The 27,500-nt window shown below is 45.3% G+C and overlaps 4 protein-coding genes across 8 annotated transcripts in view; 3 read left to right on the forward strand and 1 right to left on the reverse strand.

The window, feature by feature from the left end:
- The window catches only part of ciz1b (cdkn1a interacting zinc finger protein 1b), an 8,553-nt gene extending 177 nt beyond the window's left edge, over positions 1 to 8,376 (forward strand). Inside the window, exons 1-14 of one of the 4 annotated variants that reach the window (XM_056376663.1) lie at positions 1 to 339; positions 491 to 570; positions 1,485 to 1,572; positions 1,687 to 1,841; positions 2,631 to 2,701; positions 2,869 to 2,936; positions 3,064 to 3,192; positions 3,310 to 3,404; positions 3,484 to 3,577; positions 3,904 to 4,008; positions 5,365 to 5,538; positions 7,707 to 7,746; positions 7,930 to 8,051; positions 8,136 to 8,376. The exon at positions 1 to 339 is cut by the window's left edge and continues 75 nt beyond it. In XM_056376663.1, the coding sequence (XP_056232638.1) occupies positions 542 to 570; positions 1,485 to 1,572; positions 1,687 to 1,841; positions 2,631 to 2,701; positions 2,869 to 2,936; positions 3,064 to 3,192; positions 3,310 to 3,404; positions 3,484 to 3,577; positions 3,904 to 4,008; positions 5,365 to 5,538; positions 7,707 to 7,746; positions 7,930 to 8,051; positions 8,136 to 8,195 (1,230 nt within the window). In that variant the 5' untranslated portion in view covers positions 1 to 339; positions 491 to 541 and the 3' untranslated portion in view covers positions 8,196 to 8,376. Of the gene's footprint in view, positions 340 to 368; positions 571 to 1,484; positions 1,573 to 1,686; positions 1,842 to 2,630; positions 2,702 to 2,868; positions 2,937 to 3,063; positions 3,193 to 3,309; positions 3,405 to 3,483; positions 3,578 to 3,903; positions 4,009 to 5,364; positions 5,539 to 7,706; positions 7,825 to 7,929; positions 8,052 to 8,135 lie in introns of those variants that run through there. The other 3 variants (XM_056376660.1, XM_056376661.1, XR_008827873.1) reach the window with 3 other exon arrangements.
- A 910-nt stretch (positions 8,377 to 9,286) lies between these two features.
- On the forward strand, positions 9,287 to 16,567 carry surf4l (surfeit 4, like). Its single transcript, XM_056376665.1, has 6 exons — positions 9,287 to 10,094; positions 11,969 to 12,155; positions 12,696 to 12,772; positions 13,791 to 13,834; positions 14,034 to 14,223; positions 15,482 to 16,567. Exons 1-6 carry the CDS (start codon positions 10,047 to 10,049, stop codon positions 15,746 to 15,748), a joined length of 813 nt encoding a protein of 270 aa, XP_056232640.1. The 5' UTR covers positions 9,287 to 10,046; the 3' UTR covers positions 15,749 to 16,567.
- Positions 16,568 to 21,466: 4,899 nt separating this feature from the next.
- LOC130169708 (tripartite motif-containing protein 16-like) lies at positions 21,467 to 25,188 on the forward strand. The gene has a single exon (XM_056376656.1). The coding sequence runs from the start codon at positions 21,883 to 21,885 to the stop codon at positions 23,539 to 23,541; it is 1,659 nt and encodes a 552-aa protein (XP_056232631.1). The 5' UTR covers positions 21,467 to 21,882; the 3' UTR covers positions 23,542 to 25,188.
- The window catches only part of LOC130169709 (bile salt-activated lipase-like), an 11,671-nt gene continuing 8,876 nt past the window's right edge, over positions 24,706 to 27,500 (reverse strand). For both annotated transcript variants that reach the window (XM_056376658.1, XM_056376657.1), the window contains 5 exons: positions 27,412 to 27,500; positions 26,471 to 26,674; positions 25,845 to 26,042; positions 25,381 to 25,488; positions 24,706 to 25,280 (listed from right to left, as the gene is read on the reverse strand). The exon at positions 27,412 to 27,500 is cut by the window's right edge and continues 98 nt beyond it. In XM_056376658.1, coding sequence (XP_056232633.1) covers positions 25,184 to 25,280; positions 25,381 to 25,488; positions 25,845 to 26,042; positions 26,471 to 26,674; positions 27,412 to 27,500 — 696 coding nt within the window. In that variant the 3' untranslated portion in view covers positions 24,706 to 25,183. The remainder of the gene's footprint in view (positions 25,281 to 25,380; positions 25,489 to 25,844; positions 26,043 to 26,470; positions 26,675 to 27,411) is intronic.

Here is a 27,500-nt window from a genome sequence, read left to right on the forward strand (position 1 = left end):
AGAGAAGACGAGCCGCTTCGTCCTGCTAACGTCACCTAAACACGGGACGTGCGAGATCTGTATTAGAAATCTGCGCATTTAAAGTTTGTTTGATTATCAACACAGAAAACCTCTTTATGTAACACAAACTAAATAATTTTAAGAGTCTACAAGTACCAGTATTAAATTCGGCTTAGGTGTCAAACAGCGTGCAACAGTTTTGTGGGGTTTAATTCACGAAAGAGGAGAAAGTCATGTCTGAGCCTCAGCAAAGAACCGATCAGATGACTGCACTAAAATCTCGTTATATCTTAACGGAGTTCTCTACACGCGTTTATCGAGGAAGTGGCGGGTTTTTAGGTTGTATGTTTGTAACAGTAACTGTTATTAAAGTCTGGATTAGGACGACTGTTTGTTCAAACTAAAGGAATAATTTATTACGTTTACTTTTATGACTTTTACGTCACTATCACCGAGGAAATGATCAAGCACATTTTTTCACCCTGTTTAGGGTCTGTGTTGGTGCACAGAGGTCAAAGGTCAACGGGTACCAGCCTTCATCATGGTCAAACAGCAGCGGAGGGCAGACAGGTGAGAAGAACTGATTATTATTGTGTCTAGTTACCGGTTATTATTTTGCTTAGTTACTGGTTATTATTGTGTCTATTTACCGGTTACTATTCTGGTTAGTTACTTGTTATTATTGTGTCTAGTTACCGGTTACTATTCTGGTTAGTTACTTGTTATTTTCTTGGTTGGTTACTGGTTATTATTGTGTCTAGTTACCGGTTATTATTGCGTCTAGTTACCGGTTATTATTGTGTCTAGTTACCGGTTATTATAATGGTTAGTTACTGGTTGTTATTGTGGTTAGTTACCGGTTATCATTGTGTCTAGTTACCGGTTATTATTGTGTCTAGTTACCGGTTATTATAATGGTTAGTTACTGGTTGTTATTGTGGTTAGTTACCGGTTATTATTATGGTTAGTTACTGGTTGTTATTGTGGTTAGTTACCGATTATTATATGGTTAGTTACTGGTTGTTATTGTGGTTAGTTACTGGTTATTATTGTGTCTAGTTACCGGTTATTATTGTGGTTACTTACCGGTTATTATTGTGTCTAGTTACCGGTTATTATAATGGTTAGTTACTGGTTGTTATTGTAGTTAGTTACTGGTTATTATTATGGTTAGTTACTGGTTGTTATTGTGGTTAGTTACCGGTTATTATTATGGTTAGTTACTGGTTGTTATTGTGGTTAGTTACCGGTTATTATATGGTTAGTTACTGGTTGTTATCGTGGTTAGTTACTGGTTATTATTGTGGCTATTTCTGGTTATTTTATTCACAGTGAAAACAGACTTTGTTTCTTCGATCCAGACCACATCAGACCAGGTCTACAGTAAACTCTCTGTACCTGGACCTGAACTGGACCAGATCAACTGGACCTCACTAGAACTGGTCCAGTCTGGTCCTCAGTGCTCGGCTCTGCTCTCCCTGCAGGTGTGTCCTACCTGCAGCAGGTCACAGTGTGGCGCAGGTTCGATTCCCAGTTGTCCCTGTACAGAGGAGACAGCCATCACCTCAGCAGGTAGATGAAATAGAGACACCCCCCCCCCCCCCCCCCCCCCCCCAGGTTCAAATAAAATAAAATAGATTTCAAGAAAAGAAGAGAAAATCCTTTTTTTTTTCTCTTTTATGTCAGGTGGCGGGCAGGAAGTGGGCGGGCTCAGTGACAGGAACTGACGGTCGGCAGTTCTGCAGCAGCTCCAGCACCACAGAAGAAGAGAGAGGAGATGCGCATGGAGACCCAGGACCTGACGGAGGTTCAGGAGAGACGAAGAGGGCGAGACTGGACGGGTCAGTCAGAGACTCGTTTTAGTTTTGTCCTAATCTACATGTTGTTTAAAACACATAATTGTGGTGATAATGTTAATTGTTTTTAATTATTTTTGTAATTGTTGTTAATGAGTTATTTATGATGTTTATTTATTTTTTGGAGCTGCCGTCGTCAGAACAGAATGAAAGTCATGTGAGAAACAATGTTGTTACATCGAGCTCATAAAAAAATTAATTTCAAAAAACAAAAAAAATTATTTAAATTAAAAAATTTAAAAAAAATTAAATTTAAAAGATCAAATTAAATAAACAAATAAAAATTTATATGGACTTAAATTAAATTTAAAAATAAATTAAATTAAAATAAAATAAATTAATTAATTAAAATAAAATAAATAAATAAAATAAAATAAAATAAAGACCCAGGTCACTCAGATTCACTCACCTGGAAGCTGCTGGATTTATTTTATACTTCAGATTATTTACAACTTTATTTTTGTACAAAAGCAAAAGTTCAGCTCAAACAGAAACTGATTCACGGACTCTCACTCTGTGTCTCTGGACATGATAACTGTTTGTCCCATTCCTCCTCATCATCAGCTACTTCTACTTCCTCCTCCTCATAGGGGCACAGGGTCAGGGGTCACAGGGTCAGGGGTCACAGGGTCAGGGGTCACAGGGTCAGGGGTCACAGCGTCAGGACAGGGAGAAGGTGCGAACAATGATTAGTTGTAGATTTCTCAGTCTGGACCACAGTGATGGACGAGCAACAAAAACAACAGAGAGTGAGAGTTTTTGTATTTCCCACAGAGCTGAGGTGTCAGCTGCTCCGGTCCCAGGGTCATGTGATCAACCAGGAAGTGAGAGCTGCTCCACAGCAGGTGAGTTTACCTCAGAACAACAAAACTTTCTCCTGCTCCTAGATGGGATTATACTTATTGTGTGTGTGTGTGTGTGTGCGCGCGTGTGTGTGTGTGTGTGTGTGTGTGTGTGTGTGTGTGTGTGTGTGTGTGTGTGTGTGTGTGTGTGTGTGTGTGTGTGTGTGTAGACGGCGTTGCTCCTCCCCCCGACCAGCAGGAGTCAGCAGAGCACAGCGAGGACAGCAGAGCAGCCGAGGTGATGACCCTTCACTCAGGTGTGACCTAAGAGTCATCCATGACTGTTAGTGAACGTGTGTGTGTGTGTGTGTGTGTGTGTGTGTGTGTGTGTGTGTGTGTCTGTGTCTGTGTGTGTGTGTGTGTAGCTGCAGAGTGTGGGGTCACTAAAGGTCACCATCCAGCAGCGCAGTGAGAGCAGGGAATTTGGACAGACGGACAGACAGACAGGTGGACTCCACTGTCACGTCTGTAACCTCACCTGCCGTTCTCTGCAGGTGAGGAGCCTGAACACACACCTGAGCACTTTATTAGGAACACCACAATCACACTAACCGTGTGTGTGTGTGTGTGTGTGTGTGTGTGTGTGTGTGTGTGTGTGTGTGTGTGTCCAGGTGTTTCATGAACACATGTCAGGAGCAGAGCACATGAAGAAACTGCAAGAGATCACACACTCCATCTGCCTCAATACACACACATTCCAGGACAGGTATGAACACACACACACACACACACACACACACACACACACAGACACACTTCTGTGTAACCCTTCTCCTGTCTTCCAGGGGGCGTCGGCCTGACGCTCGGCGCTGGTGCGACACCTGTCAGACTCACTTCAGCGGTGATGTCATCATCCACCGACGGATGAAACAACACAAGGTGAGAGACGGTGCTGATGACATCACAGCTGTCACCGGTTTTTATTGGTCAAAGGGTTTCCATGGGAACAGGTTTATCAAACTAATTCAAATATAGTCACAACCAGGACAGTATGGATCAAGTTTGTTCGGTCCTGGTCCTGATCCTGGTCCTGGTCCTGGTCCTGATCCTGGTCCTGATCCTGGTCCTGATCCTGGTCCTGGTCCTGGTCCTGATCCTGGTCCTGGTCCTGATCCTGGTCCTGGTCCTGGTCCTGATCCTGGTCCTGATCCTGATCCTGGACTGGTTTGTTGCTGACTCGGTGTTTGTGTGTGTCTCTAATCCAGATGTGTAAACAGCTGTGTCGGCCCTTCTGTCCGGTGTGTAAACGTCACTTCAGGACTCCCAGGAAGTTTGTGGAGCACATGAAGTCTCCAGAACACAAACAGCAGGTCAGCAGGGGGTGGGGCAGATTGGGGAGGCCACGCCCTCTGTGAGAGGTGACGTCCCGCCTCACACAGCTGATTCGTTTTCTTTTTAAAACTGAATCGATCTCTGTCCAGACTAACACACCTGCACACACACATCACATAACCATTCACCCACACTGAGCATGTGAGAGCCGGTGTTGATGGAGTTGATGCACAACCCCAGAGACACTTTCAGACAAGTGCAATTTTAAACTCATATACTTACATATTTTTATTTTTTTATTTATGTATCATAGTATAAGGACTTATTTTTATATTTTATGATGATTCTGATCCTGATCCTGATCCTGATCCTGATTCTGATCCTGATCCTGACTCTGATCCTGACTCTGATCCTGATCCTGACTCTGATCCTGACTCTGATCCTGACTCTGACTCTGATCCTGACTCTGACTCTGACTCTGATCCTGACTCTGATCCTGACTCTGATCCTGATCCTGACTCTGACTCTGACTCTGACTCTGACTCTGACTCTGACTCTGATCCTGACTCTGATCCTGACTCTGATCCTGACTCTGATTCTGATCCTGACTCTGATCCTGACTCTGATCCTGATCCTGACTCTGACTCTGACTCTGATCCTGATCCTGATCCTGACTCTGATCCTGACTCTGTTCCTGACTCTGATCCTGACTCTGATCCTGACTCTGATCCTGACTCTGATTCTGATCCTGATTCTGATCCTGACTCTGATCCTGACTCTGATTCTGATCCTGATTCTGATCCTGACTCTGATCCTGATCCTGACTCTGATCCTGACTCTGATCCTGACTCTGATCCTGATCCTGACTCTGATCCTGATCCTGACTCTGATCCTGATCCTGACTCTGATTCTGATCCTGACTCTGATCCTGACTCTGTTCCTGACTGTGTTCCTGACTCTGATCCTGATCCTGACTCTGATCCTGACTCTGATCCTGACTCTGATCCTGACTCTGATTCTGATCCTGATTCTGATCCTGACTCTGATCCTGATCCTGACTCTGATCCTGACTCTGATCCTGACTCTGATCCTGATCCTGACTCTGATCCTGATCCTGACTCTGATTCTGATCCTGACTCTGATCCTGACTCTGATCCTGACTCTGACTCTGACTCTGACTCTGACTCTGATCCTGACTCTGATCCTGATCCTGATCCTGACTCTGATCCTGACTCTGATCCTGATCCTGACTCAGAGCCCCCTCACCTCTGTGACCTCAGACCGGGGGGGTCTGAGTCCCTCCTGTGACTTCCTGAAACAGACTGTAACATGTTTGATCTGTGACATGTGGCGGTGCAGAGGGTGAGTTTGATTCTCTCACTGTCTCCTCCCAGGTGCACCTGCAGGAGGCTCAGGAGGAGGAGCTGATCACTGTGGACGCTGTCGGCTGCTTCGAGGAGGAGGAAGAGGAGGAGGAGGAGGAGGAGGAGGAGGAAGTAGAAGTAGCTGATGATGAGGAGGAATGGGACGATGAAGGAAAAGAGGGAACAGAGGAGAAAGTGTTGGAGGTAACTGCAGCATCAGATAATTATCACTCACTAATTAATCTGTGGTTGGACGTCTGACTTTAATCTTTAATCATGTGTAAAAACAGTTATTATGTCCAGAGACACAGAGTGAGAGTCTGTGAATCAGTTTCTGTTTGAGCTGAACTTTTGCTTTAGTACAAAAAAAGATTAAAGTTGTAAATAATCTGACGTATAAAATAAATCGGGGTGGGGGGGGTGAATGTTACATCAACATGTAATCCACATTTTAACCCTGTGTGGGAACGACAGGTTTGTCGTCATGTTCTTGTTGCTCTCAATTTTTTGATTCTGAAAGTTTTACAGACATAGTTTGAACTTTTGGAAAGGCTTGTATTTGCTTTCTTGCATGAGAAGATTGAAGCTAGTTAGCTTAGCTTAGCATAAAGACTGGAAACAGAGGGAAACAGCTAGCCTAGCCTAGCTCTTTCCAAAGGTAACTCCACCGACTAAAACCTCTAAAGTTCCTTAATGAACTTTTATATGTCATTTGTTCAATCGGAAGCTTTTTGTTATTGCTATGGATTTAGACACAGTTGTGCTCATCAGTTTATACCCTGGTGGAATTTGTGATTTCTTTGGCCATATTTCAGAGAATATGAATGATAAGAGAAAACTTTTTTGTCCCTCATGGTTAGTGGTTGGGTGAAGCCATTTATTGTCAAACAACTGTGTTTCCTCTTTTTGAATCATAATGACAACAGAAACTACCCACATGACCCGGATCAAAAGTTCACATACCCTGGAGATTTTGGCCTGAGAACATGCACAAGGTGACAAACGGGTTTGAGTGGCTACTTAAGGTGACCATCCTCACCTGTGCTGTGTTTGCTTGTAATCAGTGTGTGTGTATAAAAGGTCAGTGAGTTTCTGGGCTCCTGACAGACCCCTGCATCTTTCATCCAGATCTCAGGATTCTGAGTCGATGGGAAAGCAAAAGAATTGTCGAAGGATCTGCGGGAAAAGGTAGTTGAACTGTATAAAACAGGAAAGGGATATAAAAAGATATCCAAGGACCAATCAGCAGTGTTCAAACTCTAATTAAGAAGTGGAAAATGAGCGATTCTGTTGAAACCAAACCAAATTTCAGCCACAACTGCCAGGAAAATTGTTCGGGATGCAAAGAAAAACCCACAAATAACTTCAGCTGAAATACAGGACTCTGTGAAAAAAAGTGGCGTGGCTGTTTCAAGATGCACAATAAGGAGGAACCTGAAGAAACATGGGCTGCACGGTCGAGTCGCCAGAAGACAAGAAGAAGAAGCTTATAATACGCCAACAGCACCGAGACGAGCCTCACAACTTCTGGAACAAAGTCATTTAGAGCGATGAGACACAACCAGCAACGTTACATATGGAGAGGAGTCAACAAGGCCTATGAAGGAAGGTTCACCATTCCTACCGTGACATCCGGAGGTGGATCTCTGATGTTCTGGGGATGTGTGAGGCACAGGACACTTGGTCAAGGATGACGCAGGATGAATGCAGCATGTTATCAGAAAATACTGGAGGAAGATTTGCACTCATGAGCCCAGAAGCTGCACATGGGACGTACTTGGACGTTCCAACATGACAACGATCCAAAACACAAGGCCAAGACCTGTGATTGGCTCCAGCAGAATAAAGTGAAGGTTCTGGAGCGGCCGTCTCAGTCTCCTGACCTCAGTATCATGGAGCCTCAAACGTGCAGTTCCTGCAACACAGCCCAAGAATTTACAGGAAGTGGAGGCTTTCTGCTTCACCATCTGAGAAAATAAAGAACCTCGTCCACAACTACCACAAAAGACTTCAAGCTGTCATCGATGTTAAAGGGGCAACACACGGTATTAAGAACTGGGGTATGTGAACTTTTGATCAGGGTCATTTGGGTAGTTTCTGTTGTCATTATGATTTAAAAAGAAGAAACACAGTTGTTTGATAGTAAAAGGCTTCATCCAACCACTAACCATGAGTGAAAGAAAGGTTTTCTCTTATCATTCATATATGCAGCTCCTGGAAAAGGCTGGAAAGTATTTAAATGATGTTAAAATGATGTTTTCTAACCAGATTCAAGAATTTAAATGATGTTAAAGTGTGTGTGTGTGTGTGTGTGTGTGTGTGTGTGTGTGTGTGTGTGTGTGTGTGTGTGTGTGTGTGTGTGTGTGTTGCAGACAGCTGACACAGAGGAATATGACCCTCACTGTACATACGGTACGTTGTTGTAGGAGTGATGGAGTGTGGCGCCCCCCTGTGGTCGTCTACTGTCACTGTGGCCTTTATGGAACCAGGGTATACTGAATGTATTCATGTGTATTTACAGCTCTGTCAAAGTTACATAATGAATGATGATCATTCAGACTGCAGCTGATGAAAGGATGAAATGTGTCTCAACAGGAAGTAGTTTTGTGGTTCCTGTGTCTGGGTTCCTGTGTCAACTCTGTAACAAGTTCTTCCACAGAGAGACCACAGCTCGACACACACACTGCAGGACACGCACACACTACCTCAACCTGCAGGTAACACACACACACACACACACACACACACACACACACACACACACACACACACACAGCTTAGTGTCTGTTGTTGTGTTTCAGAGGAGAAACGCTGACTGTGATGGAGGGATGAAGACAGATGACACACCTGCTCCGACTTGACCTGCTCACACTATCCCAGGATGCATCTGTGTATCCAGGTGATGGACTGATGATGATGTCATCCTGCTGTCTGATCTACATGAGGCACCAAACATTTTTTTGTTCTCGAACATGGACTTGACTGATCAACAGCTGGAAATTTATTTAACTATTAAATCAATCAGCGTCGACAGGTCGCTCACACTGTGTGTGTTTGCTTTGAATCGTACTGTGTGAGTTTACACACGTCTGATGCATCCATCAATCAATTCTTTCATCTCTATTCCAGTTTTTCTCAGTCGCTTTGGTACATTTCTCGAATCATCCTCAACATTTGCAAAACAGTAAGTGAATTTCTCAAAACAATTGGTACAAATAGCAAAACACCATGGATTACCTGCAGAAGCCAGTCTCTTGCTCAAAATCCTTAGTTCATCTGTCAAAAGTAAATAACTGTGTCAATGAACATGTCACTGCCATCAGATGACAAGTCCTTGTGTTATTGTGAACGGATAAGAGTCAAATTGCTTAGTGGTGTTGTCAATATAACAGTGTCTCTGCAGGGATGTTCTGATGTAAACTATGGCTAAAGTTTTGATGACACTTATTGTAAATTGTAAGTTACACCTTAGTGTATTGATTGCAAGAGACTGGACAAGATTCACATTTACGCTTTTACTGTTTGTACTGTAATTTGTTGACAGACCATGTGATTGTGATACAGAAAGGCCTCGTCTGCCTCTTCCTCTGTTTTGCCTCCCAACTCCTCCGACACGCAGCCTCACTCCTCTTCCTCTTCTTCTTCTCTCTGGCTGTTGACCCCGTCCAATTCCTTGTTCTTCCATTGTCAGACATTTAACATTGTGTATATATATATATATATATATATATATATATATATATATATATATATACTTGCCAGTTGGTTCTTCACACATTCAGGACAGATTTAGAAAAATAAGTCTAATGGAAATGTATAGAGATATGTTTGACATATTATGACAACTTGTTCAACCATTTTGCATGTAAAGACTTATGCAATGAACTAATGCCTAAATGTTGTGGGGGTGAGACTATTCACAGAGACCCATTATAATACATTTTGATCAACATGACATAAGCAACTTATAATGTAGGAAACAGCAGAGAATTGAACATAATCATTTGCATGATGAACCAAAGCATTTGCAACTTGTTCAAAGAAATGAGAAACTGCTTTCTTGATTGCACAAATGACACAATGATGTGAAGATTGAACAAGTAGTTTTGAGAATTTCAATTCTGATCTGAGAAACGAACCAAAGCGACTGAGAAAAACTGTAATGTTGAGTTATTAATCAAATATAACTTGTGACATTTTCTTTTCAGCCACACCTGAAAAAAACACATAAACAGTAGAAAACATAAAAAAAAAAGAAATAAACAACACAGAAAAAAAAAAAAAAACAACAAAAAAACATATAAAAAAGAAAAAAACATTGAAAATAAAAAAAGAAAAGACATGAAAAATAAAGGGACATATAAAAAAGAAAGCACAGGTGGGGCAGGTGTGTCCACTTACTTCAAACATTAATGTTCTCATGTGAAACAGATCACAGCTGAATTATAATCTCAGTATTTGATGTATTTAGATAAATTATTGATTAAAAGATATTTCAGTCTCAGTCTAAGACCGTCCACGTGGCATGCTTTACCCTGCGGCGCCCACAGGGTGCGCCCTCCCGCCCTTCGCAGAGGATTGTGGGTCGGAGGCAGCAGCCGAGCATCATCATCATCATCATCGTTACTACAGCACCGGTACTCTTCTCACCGGACTTTCACCGGAGCTGGGCCGTTTCTCCGCACTGAAGTGCCTGAACAGCGGAGGGGAAGATGGGACACGGAGACCTGATGAGCCAGGCGGAGGACGTAGCGGACCAGGTGAGCTCCTCTCCCCGGGAAACACACACCCCGAGCCGGCCACAGACAGGGCTGGGACCCGGGCAGTTAGTAGTTCTCAGCTTGGTTCACGGTTCACTTTTAATAAAGCGGCGGTGTGTGTTGGTGAATCCGGCCTCATTCCCGCTCACAACACTTGGATCCAGGTGAATCGACTGTAGTTCACTGAACCGAGGCAGATCACTGTCGGAGCGAAGTCTGCGACACAAGAAAAGTTTTCATTCTGTTTTTAAATATCAAAAACAGGTTTGTATTAAAGGCACTTGTTGACCGAAGTGAGAAGTGGATCCTCATGGTGTGTTCAGGGCCTTCAGCTGTTTTCTCGCGGCTCAGAAAGTCGACTGATAAACGAGGAAACGTAAAAATCCCAGATGTTCAAACGGAGTCTGGTGTGACGTTCACGACCAGGTTTGACTTTTATCGCAGAAACGAAAGAGGAAGATTTTTCTTTGTCTCTGATTCCAAAGCAAACGTAAGGTTTTACTGTAACACGAAGGAAAGAGTTTGGGGTCAGTGGTTATGTGAGGTTGAGGTCGGTTACACGTCGGTCGAAAAGGAGGCGGGGAGTCGGTCAGTCAGTTGTTACCGGCCGAGTCACCGACAACTTCCAGGAAAGTCTTAAATTGACGGTTTTCTGCACGGAGTCTGGTGAGATGATGGTTACCCTGCAAAGACCGGAACAAAGCGCGTTTAAGCGTTAATTTTCCGACCCGGAACAAAACAAAAGTGACACAGAAAGCACAGCACTGTTATGTTGTTATTGACGGCCGTGTTTTAAAGCACTTTCAGTCAGTTTTACTCCGTTTCCTCGCGGCAGAACCGAAGTGCAGCTGCAGCTTCTGTGATTGTGGCTCGTACAGGAAGCAGTTCATGAGGATGTTGAATGTTTGTGTTCAGACTGCCACATACACAGACTCAATCTGCCCCTCTGCCTCCATCACTACAGCTCATTTAAACCAGCTCTGTGTTTGTGGCTGTCAGCTGATGGAAACGATCATCAGATCAGCTGTCATTCAACACCATGTGTTGATGTCACTGAAACCGTCAGGAAACTTCTCACATGGTTCCGTGATTTGGTCTCAAAGTGTTTTCAGTGCAGCAGTGGAGAAATGTATCAATGAGTCCATTAATCGATGGCACCTGTAATTAATCGGCGGCTGTTCTGAGTGTTGTGGGTGTTGGACTGATGGTCAGAATGAAACAAACGTGTCATGACTGTTTCAGATCAAACGATGAGACAATTAAACGGCAAAATGATCTGCAGATTAACTGGCAATTAAAACGATCAATTAATTGCATCATTAATTGAGAGTTAAGGGGCCAGCACGGGCTAAGAACTCACATCTGTATAAAACAGTAGAACAAACTGCAACAACCACCAAACTCTTTATTTGTGTAGGTGTGTGTGTAACACATTTTATGTTATTATATATATTATTTCTAATGAATCTTATTTATTTGAGATTCTGTTTCTGTTCTTCTTTTATTTCTTTATGATATTGTTGCTGCTGTGTGAGTTTGACTTTCCTCTGGAGGTTCATGTTATCAGCTCTGCTGCTGGATCACAGGTGAATGATGAGCTGTGTGACGTCCCACCAGCGCTACAGCTAACTGATAATATAATTGATCGGCTGCAGCTTCCATCCAATCACACTCAATCAAAATCAGTGTTTTGACAGATGTGGGTGGAGTCAGTCAGTAAATAACAGCGACGTGTCTGTGCGGGACTCCGCCTCTGACCTCACCTGTCGTCTGCTGCTGCACCGTGGAGCTTCATACCTGATGAACACAAACCTTTGAGGAGGAGGAGCTAACAGAGGATTAATCCACTGTCTTTACCCCCCCACCCGCTGTAGTTCCTCCGGGTCACCAAGCACTACCTCCCCCACGTGGCCCGGCTGTGTCTGGTCAGCACTTTCCTGGAGGACGGGGTCAGGATGTGGTTTCAGTGGGCGGAGCAGAGCGAGTACATCGACTCCACCTGGAGCTGCGGACGCTTCCTCGCCAACATCTTCGTCCTGCTCAACCTGCTGGGACAGCTGGGTAACACACACACACACACACACACACACACACACTGTTTTTAAACAGAGACGTGTTGATCACGTTTGTACCACGGTTACACTCCTCACACACCAACATCCTCAGCGTCTAAAAGCATCTGGACCTGTGTTCTACATGTTGTGTTCTTACATCATCACATCATCATCCATTTTAATCATGCTAACCTTTCATTGGTCGCCTGTTGATGACATCATATCATCCTGTCCTCTGTCCACTGGAGACGTCCCGTCCTGTGTCCCTGAGGAGCGTCTGTCAGTCTCTGATTGTTGAAGTGAAACTGCGGGTCTGTTTGATTTCCTGAACCACGGACACTGAAGGAATCCAAACCGGGAGGAGACGACAACTCCCATGATCCCACGCTGTTTCATGACGTCACCCCACACCCTCTTATTGTTTTGATTGAGATGTTACTGACGGACTTTAACGTGTGAAACATTAAAGTTGTTGTTTGAAATGTGTGTGTGTGTGTGTGTGTGTGTGTGTGTGTGTGTGTGTGTGTGTGTGTGTGTGTGTCTGCAGGAGGCTGTGTGCTGATCCTCAGCAGAAACTTTGTTCAGAACGCCTGCTTCGCTCTGTTCGGGGTCATCGCCCTGCAGGTAAACCTGACACACCTGAGTCCACTTCAACATGTCCGCTGTTACAGCTCAACGTTTTGTTTTGAAGTGTTGATCCATCAGAAGATATAAAAACCATCTCAGTGTAGTTTTACATCTCCTCTCTCAGGCTTCTCTCTGCAGCTCTAGTAACAACAGGTCGGTGAGCCAATCAGAAGAGAGGAGGCTCTGAGCCTCTCTTCTGATTGGCTCACTGTTTTCTGAGTGATCCAATAAAAATAAAGCAGATTTCAGGTAAAAACACTCAGAGAAACTAAATCCTGCAAGGTTTGGATGGTGGGTCCAGGTGGGCGGGGCTTGGTGACTGCTTTGTTGTGACATCACAAAGTTCCAGAAGTCCTGACGGCTGGTTTTAAGGCTCAGTTTCTGAATACAGGCTGTGTGCATTTCTCTGTGGACTGAGGCTTTGATACTTTCACAGTATTAATATAGAAGCTAGAGCTGATCTATAATCTATAATCACACTACACATGGACACACACCTTTAACCTCCAGTTTAGTTTAGCTGAATCAAAGCTTGGATGTGGTGAACGCTGAGATCTTCCTGCTTCATCTTTCAGTGTGAATGTGACATCATTAACGCCATGAGTTGCTTCAGTCTCAGCTCGTCTCTTCGTCCCTCAGGATGTTGAAGTTTACATACACAGACATTTGTAGTGCAAGATAAGAATTACATTTTTTTCTAATGAATTAATTATAATTATTATTTATTATATTCCCAGCAGTAAAAATGTAAAACTGTCATAAACTTGGTGAAAGTAATCAACTACAAATTAGACAAAATCCAAATACATCTGCCTCTTTATTCTAAATGTGTTAAATTTATTCCACACAGATATTTCATCACTGACGCTCTCACACGCTCACTGAACGAGATTCAGTTGAATTAATTGATTTGAATTTGAATTGATTGATTTCTTGTAACCGACTGTTTTGTTGTGTTGTATGAAACTGGGGTCTTATTGTGAAAGTCACTGTTTGTTTCCTGTCTTGCCTGCAGACGGTGGCCTACAGCATCCTGTGGGACCTCAAGTTCTTAATGAGGTGAGTCTGTGACCTTTGACCTGTGACGAACTTACATGCAGCATGGATCAATGCTGCAGTTTAATATGGACTTGTCCAGTAGAAGGTCGATGACGCCACATTATTCTATTTGTAATATTTCATCACAAAGATTTTTAAATAGAAGTTTTGTACTAGAAATAAAACTAAAGTGATCTGCCCCTCCCCCTCCTCTGTGTAGGAACCTGTCTTTGGGGGGGGGTCTCCTCCTCCTCCTGGCCGAGTGCAGGGGGGAGGCTCGCAGCGTGTTTGCAGGAGTCCCCTCCCTCGGTAATCAGAGTTCTCCAAAGCACCTCCTGCAGCTGGGGGGGCGAGTCCTCCTGGTCCTTATGTTCATGACGCTGCTGCACTTTGACCTCAGCCTGTTCAGTGTGAGTCTACGCTACACTACACTATGCTACGCTGCACTATGCTATGCTACACTATGCTATGCTACACTATGCTACGCTGCACTATGCTACGCTGCACTATAGTGTACACTACACAATACTACAGCACACTAAGCTACGCTGCACTATGCTACGCTACACTATGCTACACTACACTACACAATACTACAGCACACTAAGCTACGCTGCACTATGCTACGCTGCACTATGCTACGCTACACTATGCTATGCTACACTATGCTATGCTACACTATGCTATGCTACACTACGCTACACTACACTACGCTACACTACACTATGCTACGCTACATTATGCTACGCTGCACTATGCTACGCTACACTATGCTACGCTACACTATAGTGTACACTTCACAATACTACAGCACACTAATCTACGCTACACTATGCTACGCTACACTATAGTGTACACTACACAATACTACAGCACACTAAGCTACGCTGCACTATGCTACGCTACACTATGCTACGCTACACTATAGTGTACACTACACAATACTACAGCACACTAAGCTACGCTACACTATGCTACGCTGCACTATGCTACGCTGCACTATGCTACGCTACACTATGCTACGCTACACTATAGTGTACACTACACAATACTACAGCACACTAAGCTACGCTGCACTATGCTACGCTACACTATGCTATGCTACACTATGCTATGCTACACTATGCTACGCTGCACTATGCTACGCTACACTACACTATGCTACGCTACATTATGCTACGCTGCACTATGCTACGCTACACTATGCTACGCTACACTATAGTGTACACTACACAATACTACAGCACACTAAGCTACGCTACACTATGCTACGCTACACTATAGTGTACACTACACAATACTACAGCACACTAAGCTACGCTGCACTATGCTACGCTACACTATGCTACGCTACACTATAGTGTACACTACACAATACTACAGCACACTAAGCTACGCTACACTATGCTACGCTACACTATGCTACGCTGCACTATAGTGTACACTACACAATACTACAGCACACTAAGCTACGCTGCACTAAGCTACGCTACACTAAGCTACGCTACACTATGCTACGCTGCACTAAGCTACGCTACACTAAGCTACGCTACACTATGCTACGCTACACTAAGCTACGCTGCACTAAACTACACTACATTACTACCACTACGTTACTCTCCCGGTTCTGTTTGGAACCACGTTGTCATCCTCTGCCCTGGGTTTCAGATCCTGCAGAACCTGGTGGGCACGGCGCTGATGGTTCTGGTGGCGGTGGGCTTTAAGACCAAGCTGGCGGCTCTGACTCTGGTGGCCTGGCTGCTCTGCATCAACTTCACCTTCAACGCCTTCTGGAGCGTCCCCTCCTACAAACCCATGCACGACTTCCTCAAGTACGACTTCTTCCAGACCACGTCGGTGATCGGGGGCCTGCTGCTGGTGGTGGCCCTGGGGCCGGGGGGGGTCTCTATGGATGAGAAGAAGAAGGAGTGGTGAGGGGGGGGGGGGGGGGGGGGGGTCAGTGTGTCGTCATTATTCTCTCACTCCATCATCCTGGAAAATCAAAACTTTTCATTTCTCTGTTTTTATTAAGAAAAGTTTTAAATGAATTGACGACTGCAGTGGACGTCTTCGTCTCTCTCTCTGTCTCTCTCTCTCTGTCTCTGTCTCTCTCTGTCTGTCTGTCTGTCTTTCTCTGTCTGTCTCTCTCTGTCTCTCTCTCTCTGTCTCTCTCTCTGTCTCTCTCTCTCTGTCTCTCTCTCTCTCTCTCTTTGTCTGTCTCTCTCTCTCTCTCTCTCTGTCTCTCTTTTTGTTTGTTTGTTTGTTTGTTTACTTCAAGATGAAAAACAGAAAAACAAACATCTTGAGGCATTTTATCGTTTTCATTTTCCAGAAAGATTGGAGTGATGATGTTGACACACATGGTGTGTGTGTGTGTGTGTGTGTGTGTGTGTGTGTGTGTGTGTGTGTGTGTGGTGTGTGTGTTGTGTGTTGTGTGTGTGTGTGTGTGTGTGTGTGTGTGTGTGTGTGTGTGTGTGTGGTGTGTGTGCGTGTGCGTGTGTAATGAGGGTGTGTGTCCAGCAGGTGGAGGTGTTCACCTGTTGCTTCACTCTTCTTCTTCTGCTCCACGCACAAAAACCAAACAAACACATTCAGAACCTCCAAGACCAGAGGATGTCTCTCTCTCTCTCTCTCTCTCTCTCTCTGTCTCTCTCTCTCTCTGTCTCTCTCACTCTGTCTCTGTCTCTCTCTGTCTCTCTCCCTGTCTCTCTCTCTCTCTCTCTCTGTCTCTCTCTCTCTCTCTCTCTCTCTGTCTCTCTCTCTGTCTCTCTTCTCTCTCTCTCTTCTCTCTCTCTCTCTGTCTCTCTCTCTGTCTCTCTCCCTGTCTCTCTCTCTCTCTCTCTGTGTCTCTCTCTGTCTCTCTCTCTCTCTCTCTGTCTCTCTCTCTGTCTCTCTCCCTGTCTCTCTCTCTCTCTCTCTCTGTCTCTCTCTCTGTCTCTGTCTCTCTCTCTCTCTCTCTCTGTCTCTCTCTCTCTCTCTGATCGTCCACACAGTCGTGACAAAGTGAAATAATTTTCTATGACGTGTTTTTGTAGAAGATGTTTAATAAATTTGTCGAGCATTAAAATCTCTTCAAACTGTCTGTGATGACTTTGCGTTTTGTTTAGATCTGGACGGGGGGGGGGGGGGGGGTGGAGTCACCACGTACAGTCAGAGACAAAACTATAGATTAATGATCATAAAGTAAAGTCATTAAACTCAATGTTTATTCTGTTTCTTTCTCTGTATTGTTTTCATTGCTGTTTATCACACCAGGACTTTTACTCATTAAGGCTGATAATAATATTAATGATACTAAATCCAGAAACCCTAACTCAGAAGAACAGGGGGAGAATTAGATTAAAGTCCAAGCCTGAAAACTAACGTGTAACTAACTGATAGAACCAGGTTTTATTGTTCCAATCATTTCTGGTTCTAACAAAGTTCACCTGCTGCAGGTGTTCTGTCTGGAAAGAGATTTAAGTCCAGAGGAGTTTTCCTGCTGCGTCGATCCAGCTCCAGATGTGGGGCGTTCACCGTTGTAAGCACAGTGCACTCAGGTGTTGCCACACCTGTACTTTCCCAGAAACATGATTCCCAACACCACCACTGTCAAACTCATGTGTTCATATAGAAACAGGTGATCCTGATGAAGTGAGTGTGATGGAGGAACCATGTGTGAACTTGTCTGACTTTCCACTGTCTGTTTCACGTGCAGAGTTGGCGGCAGAGCTGCAGTCAGATCCTTCCATTAAGGAGTTGTGGGAGGTCGTAGGTGCTGTGGCAGAAGTGAAGGACAGGGCGCATGGCTATTTCCTGGACAATGGTGTGCTGGTGAGGAAATGGGTGCCTTGTAATGAGCTTGGTGTGGGAAACCCAGTGTTTCAGGTTGCGGTACCAGATATGTTCCGTAGCTTAGTTTTGCGGCTATCCCGTGACCAGTCAGGGCATCAGGGAGTCAGGAAGACATGTGACCGCACTCTACGCTACTTCTTCTCGCCTCGGCTAAAAAAGGATGTGTCAGAGTACATAAGGTCTTTCCACACGTGCCAAATAACTGGCAAACCAAACCAGGTTATTAAGCCTGCCCTCTTGCACCCAATACCTGCCATTAGTGAGACTTTTGAGCACATTATCATGGACTGTGTTGGACCTCTGTGTCCTTCTAAGTCTGGAGCTAAGTATTTACTTACTGTCATGTGTCAAGCCACCAGATATCCGGCTGCGTATCCCCTGCGTTCAGTCACGTCCGGGTCTGTGGTTGGAGCAGTCTCGCAATTTATTTCCATCTTTGGCATCCCCAGGCTGGTCCAAAGTGATCAGGGGTCAAACTTTTCTTCACATTTGTTTGCGCAAGTGTTAAAACATCGGGTGAAGCACTTAGTCGTCAGCCTATCATGCACAAAGCCAGGGGGCACTGGAGCGTTTCCATCAGACGCTGAAGTCACTGCTGCGTGCATGTTGCACTCAGTTGGGCAGGGATTGGGAGGAAGGCTTGCCGTGGTTGATGTTGGCTGCCAGGGAGGCAACCCAGGAGAGTACCGGGTTCAGTCCCAATGACTTGGTGTTCGCACATTCTGTTCGTGGTCCGTTGGCAGTGTTGAGGGACAATTTTAAGAGTAGTAAACCTCCTCAAAACCTGACTGACTATGTGAACGGGTTCAGGCATAGGCTGTTTGTTTTAGGGGAACTGGCAAGAGAGAAGCTGACTCGAGCTCAGGGGAAGATGAAGCATATTTCCGATCAACGGGCTGAGCGGCGCCAATTCAGTCTTTAATTCAATTCATTTCTACCGATTGTTGGTTCACCTTTTCAGGCCAGGTTCACAGTGCTGAGGCAGATCTCAGAGGAGAGCTATTTTATTTCTACTCCAGAGCGAAGGAAGAAGTCACAGCTTTGCCATGTCAGTTTGTTGAAGCGGTACTACTCGCGTGTGGTGACTGAATAGTTGTGTTCAGCCAGCAGCACGGTGATGAATTCCTCCCGTCAGTCAGAGGCTGCGACAGAGATGGAAGAGTCTCACGGTTTTGATCAAGCTTGGACAATTTGTTAGACTCATTTGTCAAAACCGTGTGGAGTTGGCTGAGCTAATTAGCAGTTTTCCAAGTTTGTTTGGGGACACGCCTTCGCAGACTCACCTGTGAACCTTCATCTTCTATCTGGGCTTCCCCAAGTCTGATAACACCCTCAGATTTTGCTCTGATTCTCGTAGGGTCGATAGTGTCACCAAGCCGGACCCATTTCCACTTCCAAGAATGGAGGATTGCATCGATGAGGTGGGGTCTGCGAAGTTTGAGTGAATTCGATCTTCTGAAAGTCTATTGGCAGCTGCCATTGTCAAAGAGAGCACAGGACATTTCTGCATTTGTGAGTCCATCTGGCCTGTATTCATATAAGCTGATGCCTTTTGGCCTGCAGAAGGCTCCAGCTACATTCCAGCGTTTGATGGACGTGGTGGTTGGTGATTTGGACGGTTGTGCTGTCTAATTATACGATGTGGTAATTTACAGTGACAGCTGGACCAGCCATGTCTTGCACATTCACCAGTTATTTGAACGTTTGGCTGCAGCAAGCCTGACAGGTAATCTAGCAAAATGCGATTTGCTCGTGCTACAGTAAGATGTGGGACATGTTGTGGGACAGGGCCAGGTCAGGCCGGTGCAGGCCAGGTCAGGCCGGTGTAGGCCGGTGCAGGCCAGGTCAGGCCGGTGCAGGCCAGGTCAGGCCAGTGCAGGCCGGTGCAGGCCGGTGCAGGCCGGTGCAGGCCGGTGCAGGCCGGTGCAGGCCAGGTCAGGCCAGTGCAGGCCGGTGCAGGCCGGTGCAGGCCAGGTCAGGCCAGTGCAGGCCGGTGCAGGCCAGGTCAGGCCGGTGCAGGCCGGTCAGGCCGAGGTGTTGGCTGTGGAGCAATTTCCCACACCAGCAACAAAAAAAGAGCTGATGCGGATGTTGGGATGGTGAGGTACTACCGCAGGTTCTGTGAGAACTTTTCTTCTGTGGTTGCCCCCTTCACTGATTTGTTAAAGACCAGTTCCAAACATGTGGTCTCCTGTCTGTCAGCAGGTTTTCCAGAACGTCAAAGCTCTTGTGTGGAGAAGCTGTTTAAGCTGCAGGTGGATGCCAGCCACGTCGGGGCAGGTGCAGTACTGATGTAATCTGATGGTCGGGGGATGGAGAGGCCCGTAAGCTTCTGTTCTAATGTAACAAGCATCAACTGAACTATTCTGTCATGGAAGAGGAGACGGCTTCAGCCCGGGCCTTGAGTCATGTCGTAATCAGGTGGTCTGTGATGTTGCGGTCTTACTGTTTGGACGTACATCACGTTAAGGGGTCTGATAACGTGGCGGCGGACGCGCTGTCACGTGCCCCTGTGATGTATTAACCCCTCCTCTTCCTCATGCAGTGTGCTGACAGTGTGTTGATTGTCGTGGTCCCAGGTGGCACCCCGTCTTTATGCAGGGGGCGGTGACGGCCACGCCTCTTGCGGCTGTCGGGCTGGTTGTCTTTTGTATAGCAGACGCCCAGCAGGAGGCGTGAGCTCATCGTTAGTTACGCTGTTCCCAGCAACTACAAGAGCGCACCTGATTGGCTCTGGGAGGAGGGAGAGAGGACAAAGGGGGAACTCTGCTCTCTCCTCTCCACGCTCCTTACTTATGCTTACTTACTTTTGTTTCCACCTGACAACACGCCGCTCACTAATGTGACAAGCATGCACACACACTAACAGAGCTGAGGGGCTGACGGCCGCACCTCACACACAGTTTTTGACATGTTGGTTTTGGGTTAGTTAAAATAAATGAAGATTTTCTTGCTTTAACTTCTTGTGTCATCTCCTATTATTTGTCGTGGGTTTGAGCCGGCCGTGACAGTGTGCTGTGACTTTTCTTAGCGATTCGAGTAACCATGGCGACGTAAATGCCGATAAAAGGCGAAATAATTCCCATTGAGAACGAATGGAGAGATGTCTTTAAAACGACCAAACCCCGCCCTCTTTGGAGCTGTACTGCTGCGTCATACTTCAACACAGAGTTTAAATAAAACAGTAATTTGTCTTTACAGAAATGTGAAATAAATGTGATTCATTATTATTGTCATGATGATTAAAAGAGAAGTTTGGCTGTTAATTCACATCATTTCTGTCATTTTACAGACGTTTGTTCACTGTATTTCTCCTCTGTGTGATCAACGTCTTTGACTTCAATAAAGAGTAAAAACAATGAACTAATGACAAACGTTTCTTATTAGTGAAAAGTTTGAGAGACTCAGAGTAACATTCAGTTTCAGTTAGAAACAGCTGAGAAGACTGAGGTCATGAAATCTCCCTCATTCAATAAAATGATTCATATTTTTCACTATCTACAAATAAAGTTTTATTATTATATCATTATTATTATTATTAACATTATTATTAACTTTATTATTATCATCGTCATCATTATTATTACTGGTCTTTTTATTATTATGATCATGTTCAGTCTTGCTGGGGAATAAATCAGTAGAATTGACACTTTCTCTTCTCTGTTCATCACATCAGTGATTCCACTGCATCTAAAGAACTGGATCACTTCTCAGCTGAAACCAGATTCATCTCCAAATACAACTGAAGCTCGTCCTGTCTCGAGCTGGATCAATATATTTGTTGGTCACATGACACATGAACAAACAGCAGCGAGGCGGACGCCTGCATCAGAGGGATCAGTTCTCTACACACTGATTGTGACTCTGTGCTGTTGTTATCTGTGTGTGGCGAGTCCGTCCGGAGAGCTGCGTCTTTATTGGTCGTGTTCTGAGCTTTATGTCGGACCGAGGGTTAAACACACAGCGTCAAACCACTTCCTGGACTGAGTCAAAGCCTGATGCCCCTCCCTCTTCTTCCTGCTCTCAAACACAGCCAGCTCCACTCTGTTCATGTGTTTCCTTGTTCCCTCCCTTCAGATCTACAGTTTGAAGATGGGTGGAACCAACATGTGGTGAAGTGCGAGAGCTGACAGGCCCCGTTCACTGCAGAGACACATGTTGTTGAGATCAGAGCTCAAACTAGTTTCAGTTCTGAGGAAGTGAAACTCAGACAGTCGTTGTCACCGAGAGCTGAAATGGCGCAGAAAGGAGATCAGCTGGAAATCTTGTCTTGTTCCATCTGTCTGGATCTACTGAAGGATCCGGTGGCTCTTCCCTGTGGACACAGCTACTGCATGAACTGTATTAAAAGCTTCTGGGATGAAGAGGATGAGAAGAGAATCCACAGCTGCCCTCAGTGTAGGCAGACCTTCACACCGAGGCCTGTCCTGGGGAAAAACACCATGTTAGCAGCTTTAGTGGAGCAGCTGAAGAAGACTGGACTCCAAGCTGCTGCTGCTGATCACTGCTATGCTGGACCTGAAGACGTGGCCTGTGATGTCTGCACTGGGAGGAAACTGAAAGCTGTTAAATCCTGTCTGGTTTGTCTGGTCTCTTACTGTGAGAATCACCTGCAGCGTCATTATGATGTAGCTCAGCTAAAGAAACACAAGCTGGTGGAGCCCTCCGAGAAGCTCCAGGAGAACATCTGCTCTCGTCACGATGAGGTGATGAAGATGTTCTGCCGCAGCGATCAGCAGTGTATCTGTTATCTCTGCTCTGTGGATGAACATAAAGGCCACGACACAGTCTCAGCTGCAGCAGAAAGGACTGAGAGGCAGAGAGAGCTCCAGCTGAGGCGACAAGAGATCCAGCAGAGAATCCAGGACAGAGAGAAAGATGTGAAGCTGCTTCGACAGGAGGTGGAGGCTATCGACGGCTCTGCTGATGAAGCGGTGGAGGACAGTGAGAAGACCTTCACCGAGCTGATCCGTCTCATGGAGAAAAGACGCTCTGATGTGAAGCAGCAGATCAGATCCCAGCAGGAAACTGAAGCCGGTCGAGTCAAAGAGCTTCAGGAGAAGCTGCAGCAGGAGATCGCTGAGCTGAAGAGGAAAGACGCTGAGCTGAAGCAGCTCTCACACACAGAGGATCACAGCCACTTTCTACGCAACTACCCCTCACTGTCACGACTCAGCGACTCTACAGACTCGTCCGCCATCGATGTCCGTCCTCTGAGATACTTTGAGGACGTGACAGCAGCTGTGTCACAGCTCAGAGAGAAACTACAGGACGTTCTGACAGAGACATGGACAAACGTCTCACTGACACTGACTGAAGTGGATGTTTTACTGTCACAACCAGAGCCCAAGACCAGAGCTGACTTCTTAAAATATTCACAGGAAATCACACTGGATCCAAACACAGCAAACACAGTTCTGTTATTATCTGAGGGAAACAGAAAAGCAACATGGAGTCAACAACAGTCTTATCCTCGTCATCCAGACAGATTCACTTTATATCCTCAGGTCCTGAGTAGAGAGAGTCTGACTGGACGTTGTTACTGGGAGGTGGAGAGGAGAGGAGGAGGAGTTTCTGTATCAGTCTCATACAAGAATATCAGCAGAGCAGGGTGGGAAAGTTTATTTGGAAACAATGACAAATCTTGGTCGTTAGATTGTTTTCAAAACAGATTTTCATTTAGGTTCAACAGCATCAGAACTCCAGTCTCAGGTCCTCGGTCCTCCAGAGTAGGAGTGTACCTGGATCACACAGCAGGTGTTCTGTCCTTCTACAGCGTCTCTGAAACCATGACTCTCCTCCACAGAGTCCAGACCACATTCACTCAGCCTCTCTATGCTGGACTCTGGCTTTACTGGGATGGAGACACAGCTGAGTTTTATAAGCTCACATAGATAAAAGTCCAGATTTGTATTTCATTCCTAAAGTTATTGTGTCTCCATCATTGTTGCTAAAAGCTGGTTGTTGTGTTTTGTTTGTTGAATCCTGATGTTTTATTACAGGTGAGATCAGCTCCATCTAAGTCCTTAAAATGAGTCTCATCTTCAGCAGCTGCAACATGAAAGTTGTTGACACATTAAAACATCAATAATCACAATCCAGTCGTATGATTTACATTATTCTGACATGAGACTTTTACTTTGATACTCCACCTGTTTCTGTTTTCAGACACACACACACACACTGATCACAGCTGATCAGCGCTGATCACAGCTGATCACAGCTGATCACCGCTGATCACAGCTGATCACAGCTGATCACAGCTGATCACCTGATCACAGCTGATCACCGCTGATCACAGCTGATCACAGCTGATCACCGCTGATCACCGCTGATCACAGCTGATCACCGCTGATCACAGCTGATCACAGCTGATCACCGCTGATCACCGCTGATCACCGCTGATCACAGCTGATCACAGCTGATCACCGCTGATCACCGCTGATCACAGCTGATCACCGCTGATCACAGCTGATCACAGCTGATCACCGCTGATCACCGCTGATCACCGCTGATCACCGCTGATCACAGCTGATCACCGCTGATCACCGCTGATCACAGCTGATTCAGCTGATCACCGCTGATTCAGCTGCTGGTTATGAGATAGTTTGAATGGAAATAAGTATAAAATACTGCGCTCCAGTTGCAGCTGACAGTTAACTCACTGACTCCATGGCAACGTACTGCTGACAGTAAATACACGCTGATGCACCATGACGAGTTGATAATGTCCCAGCACCACAGATCTCATTCACTATTCTTTCAGAAAAACATTTCAGGATCATTATCAAAAAAGTTTGTCTCTAAAATGTTGTTACAGCTCCTCAAAAATCCAGCAGCAGCCGAACTCCAGAAACCAGTAACTCCAGCCGTCATGAATGAAGACCAGTAAGAAGGGAATCATTAAGTTAAACACAAGTTCCTTTACACTGTGCTGAGCACTGGAGTAAATGTACTTAGTTACTTTCCACCTCAGCTACAAACTGAGCTGAACTCACTGATCAATTGATTGATTTTGGCCTGAAGATGATGACGTTACTCAGAAATAAAAGCCAGAGTTCAGAGTTCAGCTTGGTTTATTAAGAGAAGATCACACAGTCACACCTGCTGTACCTGCATTCAAGCAGCGTGTTTCCTCCTCAGGCTAATGCTGATTGGTTAATTAAATTATTTAAAGGTCCCATATTTTACCCTTGTGGTTTATTGTCATTAGTGTGTATTGTAACTTTATTGTTATTTTTTCCTCTTCTCCTGTGTTTTATTTTGAAGTGTTGATCTATAAGAAGATATAAAAACATCTCAGTGTAGTTTCACATCTCCTCTCTCAGCTCCTCTCTGCAGCTCTAGTAACAACAGGTCGGTGAGCCAATCAGAAGAGAGGAGGCTCTGAGCCTCAGTCCTCGCTGATGGTTTATCTCTTTTATTTGTGTTTATTCATTGTAATCCTCATTTTCTTTCATCGTTAATAATTCTTCACACAGTTATAAACAATTCCAGTGGTTTGTAATTAACAGTGTTCAAAATAAACAGCAGCGCTCAGATCTCCGGCTCGTCCTCTTCTTCTCTCTTTATTGACGGCAGGCTGCTGTAGGTCTGGGCCCAGTAGCTGACGTACTGTGATCTCAGGTCGTAGCTGAAGAGACCAGATGAGTCAAGTCACAGTAGAAACAGGAGAATGGTTGAGTATAGCACAGTACAGCAGGCAGCTATAGAACACAGTAGAACTCAGGTACCTGATGGAGGACTTGTTGATCTTGTGGTTGATGTTCAGGTAGGGTCGGTGGTGTCTGGTGAAGGGGGGCCAGGGAACTGGGACTCTGCTGTCGCCGCTATTGGGATCACTGGACAGGAAGAGGAGAGACAGAGCTGGGACCAGGTTCAAACTACTTGACAGTAGTTCAGACTAGTTGAGATCAGATCAGACTACTTCAGAAGAGACTAGTTCAGACCGGTTCAGACCGGTTCAGACCGGTTCAGACTGCCTGCAGAGGACAAAGACACTCCTTCATAACCAAACTGAGGAGAGGTCTTGTTTGGATCAGTGGAGAAGTAAAGACCAGGACAGAGCAGTCACAGGTAGCCAGGTGTGTTGACCTGTGTGTGTGTGTGTGTGTGTGTGTGTGTGTGTGTGTGTGTGTGTTGTGTGTGTGTGTGTGTGTGTGTGTGTGTGTGTGTGCAGTGCATGCTGGGCATTTACCCGGTCCTGGCGAAGTTGGTCCAGTATGCGATCATGTACCGGGACAGGTCTCGGTGTCGGGGGAAGTAGACCAGTGGGGTGGTGAAGGGTTTACCAAACAGGTACTGCAGGTCCTCGGCGTGCTCCGCCTCCACCCAGCGAGGGAACCCTGGGATACGAGTCTTCATGTTGAACAGGTAGGAGTAGGTACGGGCTCCACTGAGGGACAAACAACAGGAAAACCACAGGTGAATTCTGGTTTTTAAATATGAACTGGACAAAGGTTCAAACTCAGGTCTAGAACCAGGAGCTTTCTCCATGTTTCTATAAAGCACTTGTGGCACAGAGCAATGACTGTGGTCCAGACCAAACTATCTTCTGATTACAGTGTTGGCTAATGTGCTAGCTAGTCATGTGACTCCATAGAACAGCAGAGGTTGTCAGTGTTTTTAACAAGCTATCGCTTTTTGTTGTCCTGATATTTACTGTGGGCAGTGCTGATAAAGTTCAGTCTAATACAATGAAGTATAATTTACCACTCTGGGATTAAACAGTGATGTTTCAGCTTCTTTTCTCACATTCAAAACAAAAACACACTCTGACCACCACTATCTTTCCACCTGGATCTTCCACCAATCAGATCTGACCTGGTATTGTTGGCATGGTGTTGGAGGGCGATCTGAGTCGGGACCAGGAACAGGAAGTCTGTCTCAATGTCGGCCACCGTCTTCTTCACCACCGCCTGCTCCGGAAACGACCCCCAGTTAGACGTGTAAGCGTCGTAGGCCGAGTCGACGGCAGCGTTCCCCTTCTCTTTAGTCAGACCGGCCAGCAGACCCTTCACATGCTTCCTGAGGAGAAGACAGGAGATCAACCACAAAGTCTTCACAGCTCCTCTATTTGCTTCATTGGAGCAGAAACTACAATCTCAACTTTTTTTGATTAATTTGAACAAACATTTGAGTTGTCCACACAGTGACGTCACAGCTGGAATCATCAGGATCAAGCTGCATAGAGTGAGGTGTCATCTGCATATTGACGAAACTTAATATTGACTTCAGTATACAGTAACACATAAAGACTATCAAGAAGTGGGCCTTAGTTATGTCCCAATTCAGGGGCCACATCCTTTGGAGGATGTGGTCTCCGAAGGTGTGGCCCTTTGTAGTCGGTCCCCACATTGGATCCTTGGTTGCCCAGGAAAAGAAGGTCGTGTTTGTCGGTCACATTTGAAGGAGCTTCTGAAATGGGACAGTCTATTCGCGCTGCTGTGAAGTAATCCTCCGAAGGATGCGGCTCCTGAATTTGGACACAGCTCTTGAGTCGAGCCTTGTTGGACTCCACATGAATTATGGCAGAGGAATCACGGGCTAAAATATTATATTCTCTACTTATTGTGCATTGCATGATGTTAAATCTGTATCTATGATGACATGAAAATTTGACATTGTTTAAACTGTAATTATCTCGGTTCATCTTTTATTGTGAAGTCTCTTTGAGCCTGGTTCTTCTGGTCCTGTGCAGATTTTTACTTCAAAATAAAAGTCTCCAAAGCAGGCTGATAGTGCCGTGGTGCTTCTGTACTCACACAGGGGTGGTGGAAGTTTTGTTGTTGATTGAAGGAACGTCGACTCCGGCAAAAATGTGTCCATCCATGCTGTTGACTCCGGCCATGTA

The sequence above is a fragment of the Seriola aureovittata genome, chromosome 5 (assembly GCF_021018895.1).
Source record: "Seriola aureovittata isolate HTS-2021-v1 ecotype China chromosome 5, ASM2101889v1, whole genome shotgun sequence".
NCBI lineage: Eukaryota > Metazoa > Chordata > Actinopteri > Carangiformes > Carangidae > Seriola > Seriola aureovittata.

Excerpts from the sequence above, each read along its gene's own strand:
- surf4l (XM_056376665.1), top strand. The coding sequence starts at position 10,047 with ATGGGACACGGAGACCTGATGAGCCAGGCGGAGGACGTAGCGGACCAG. Across the intron at positions 13,835-14,033 it reads GACCTCAAGTTCTTAATGAG|GAACCTGTCTTTGGGGGGGG; the intron begins GTGAGTCTGTGA and ends TCCTCTGTGTAG. Across the intron at positions 14,224-15,481 it reads TTGACCTCAGCCTGTTCAGT|ATCCTGCAGAACCTGGTGGG; the intron begins GTGAGTCTACGC and ends CCTGGGTTTCAG.
- LOC130169708 (XM_056376656.1), top strand. The coding sequence starts at position 21,883 with ATGGCGCAGAAAGGAGATCAGCTGGAAATCTTGTCTTGTTCCATCTGT.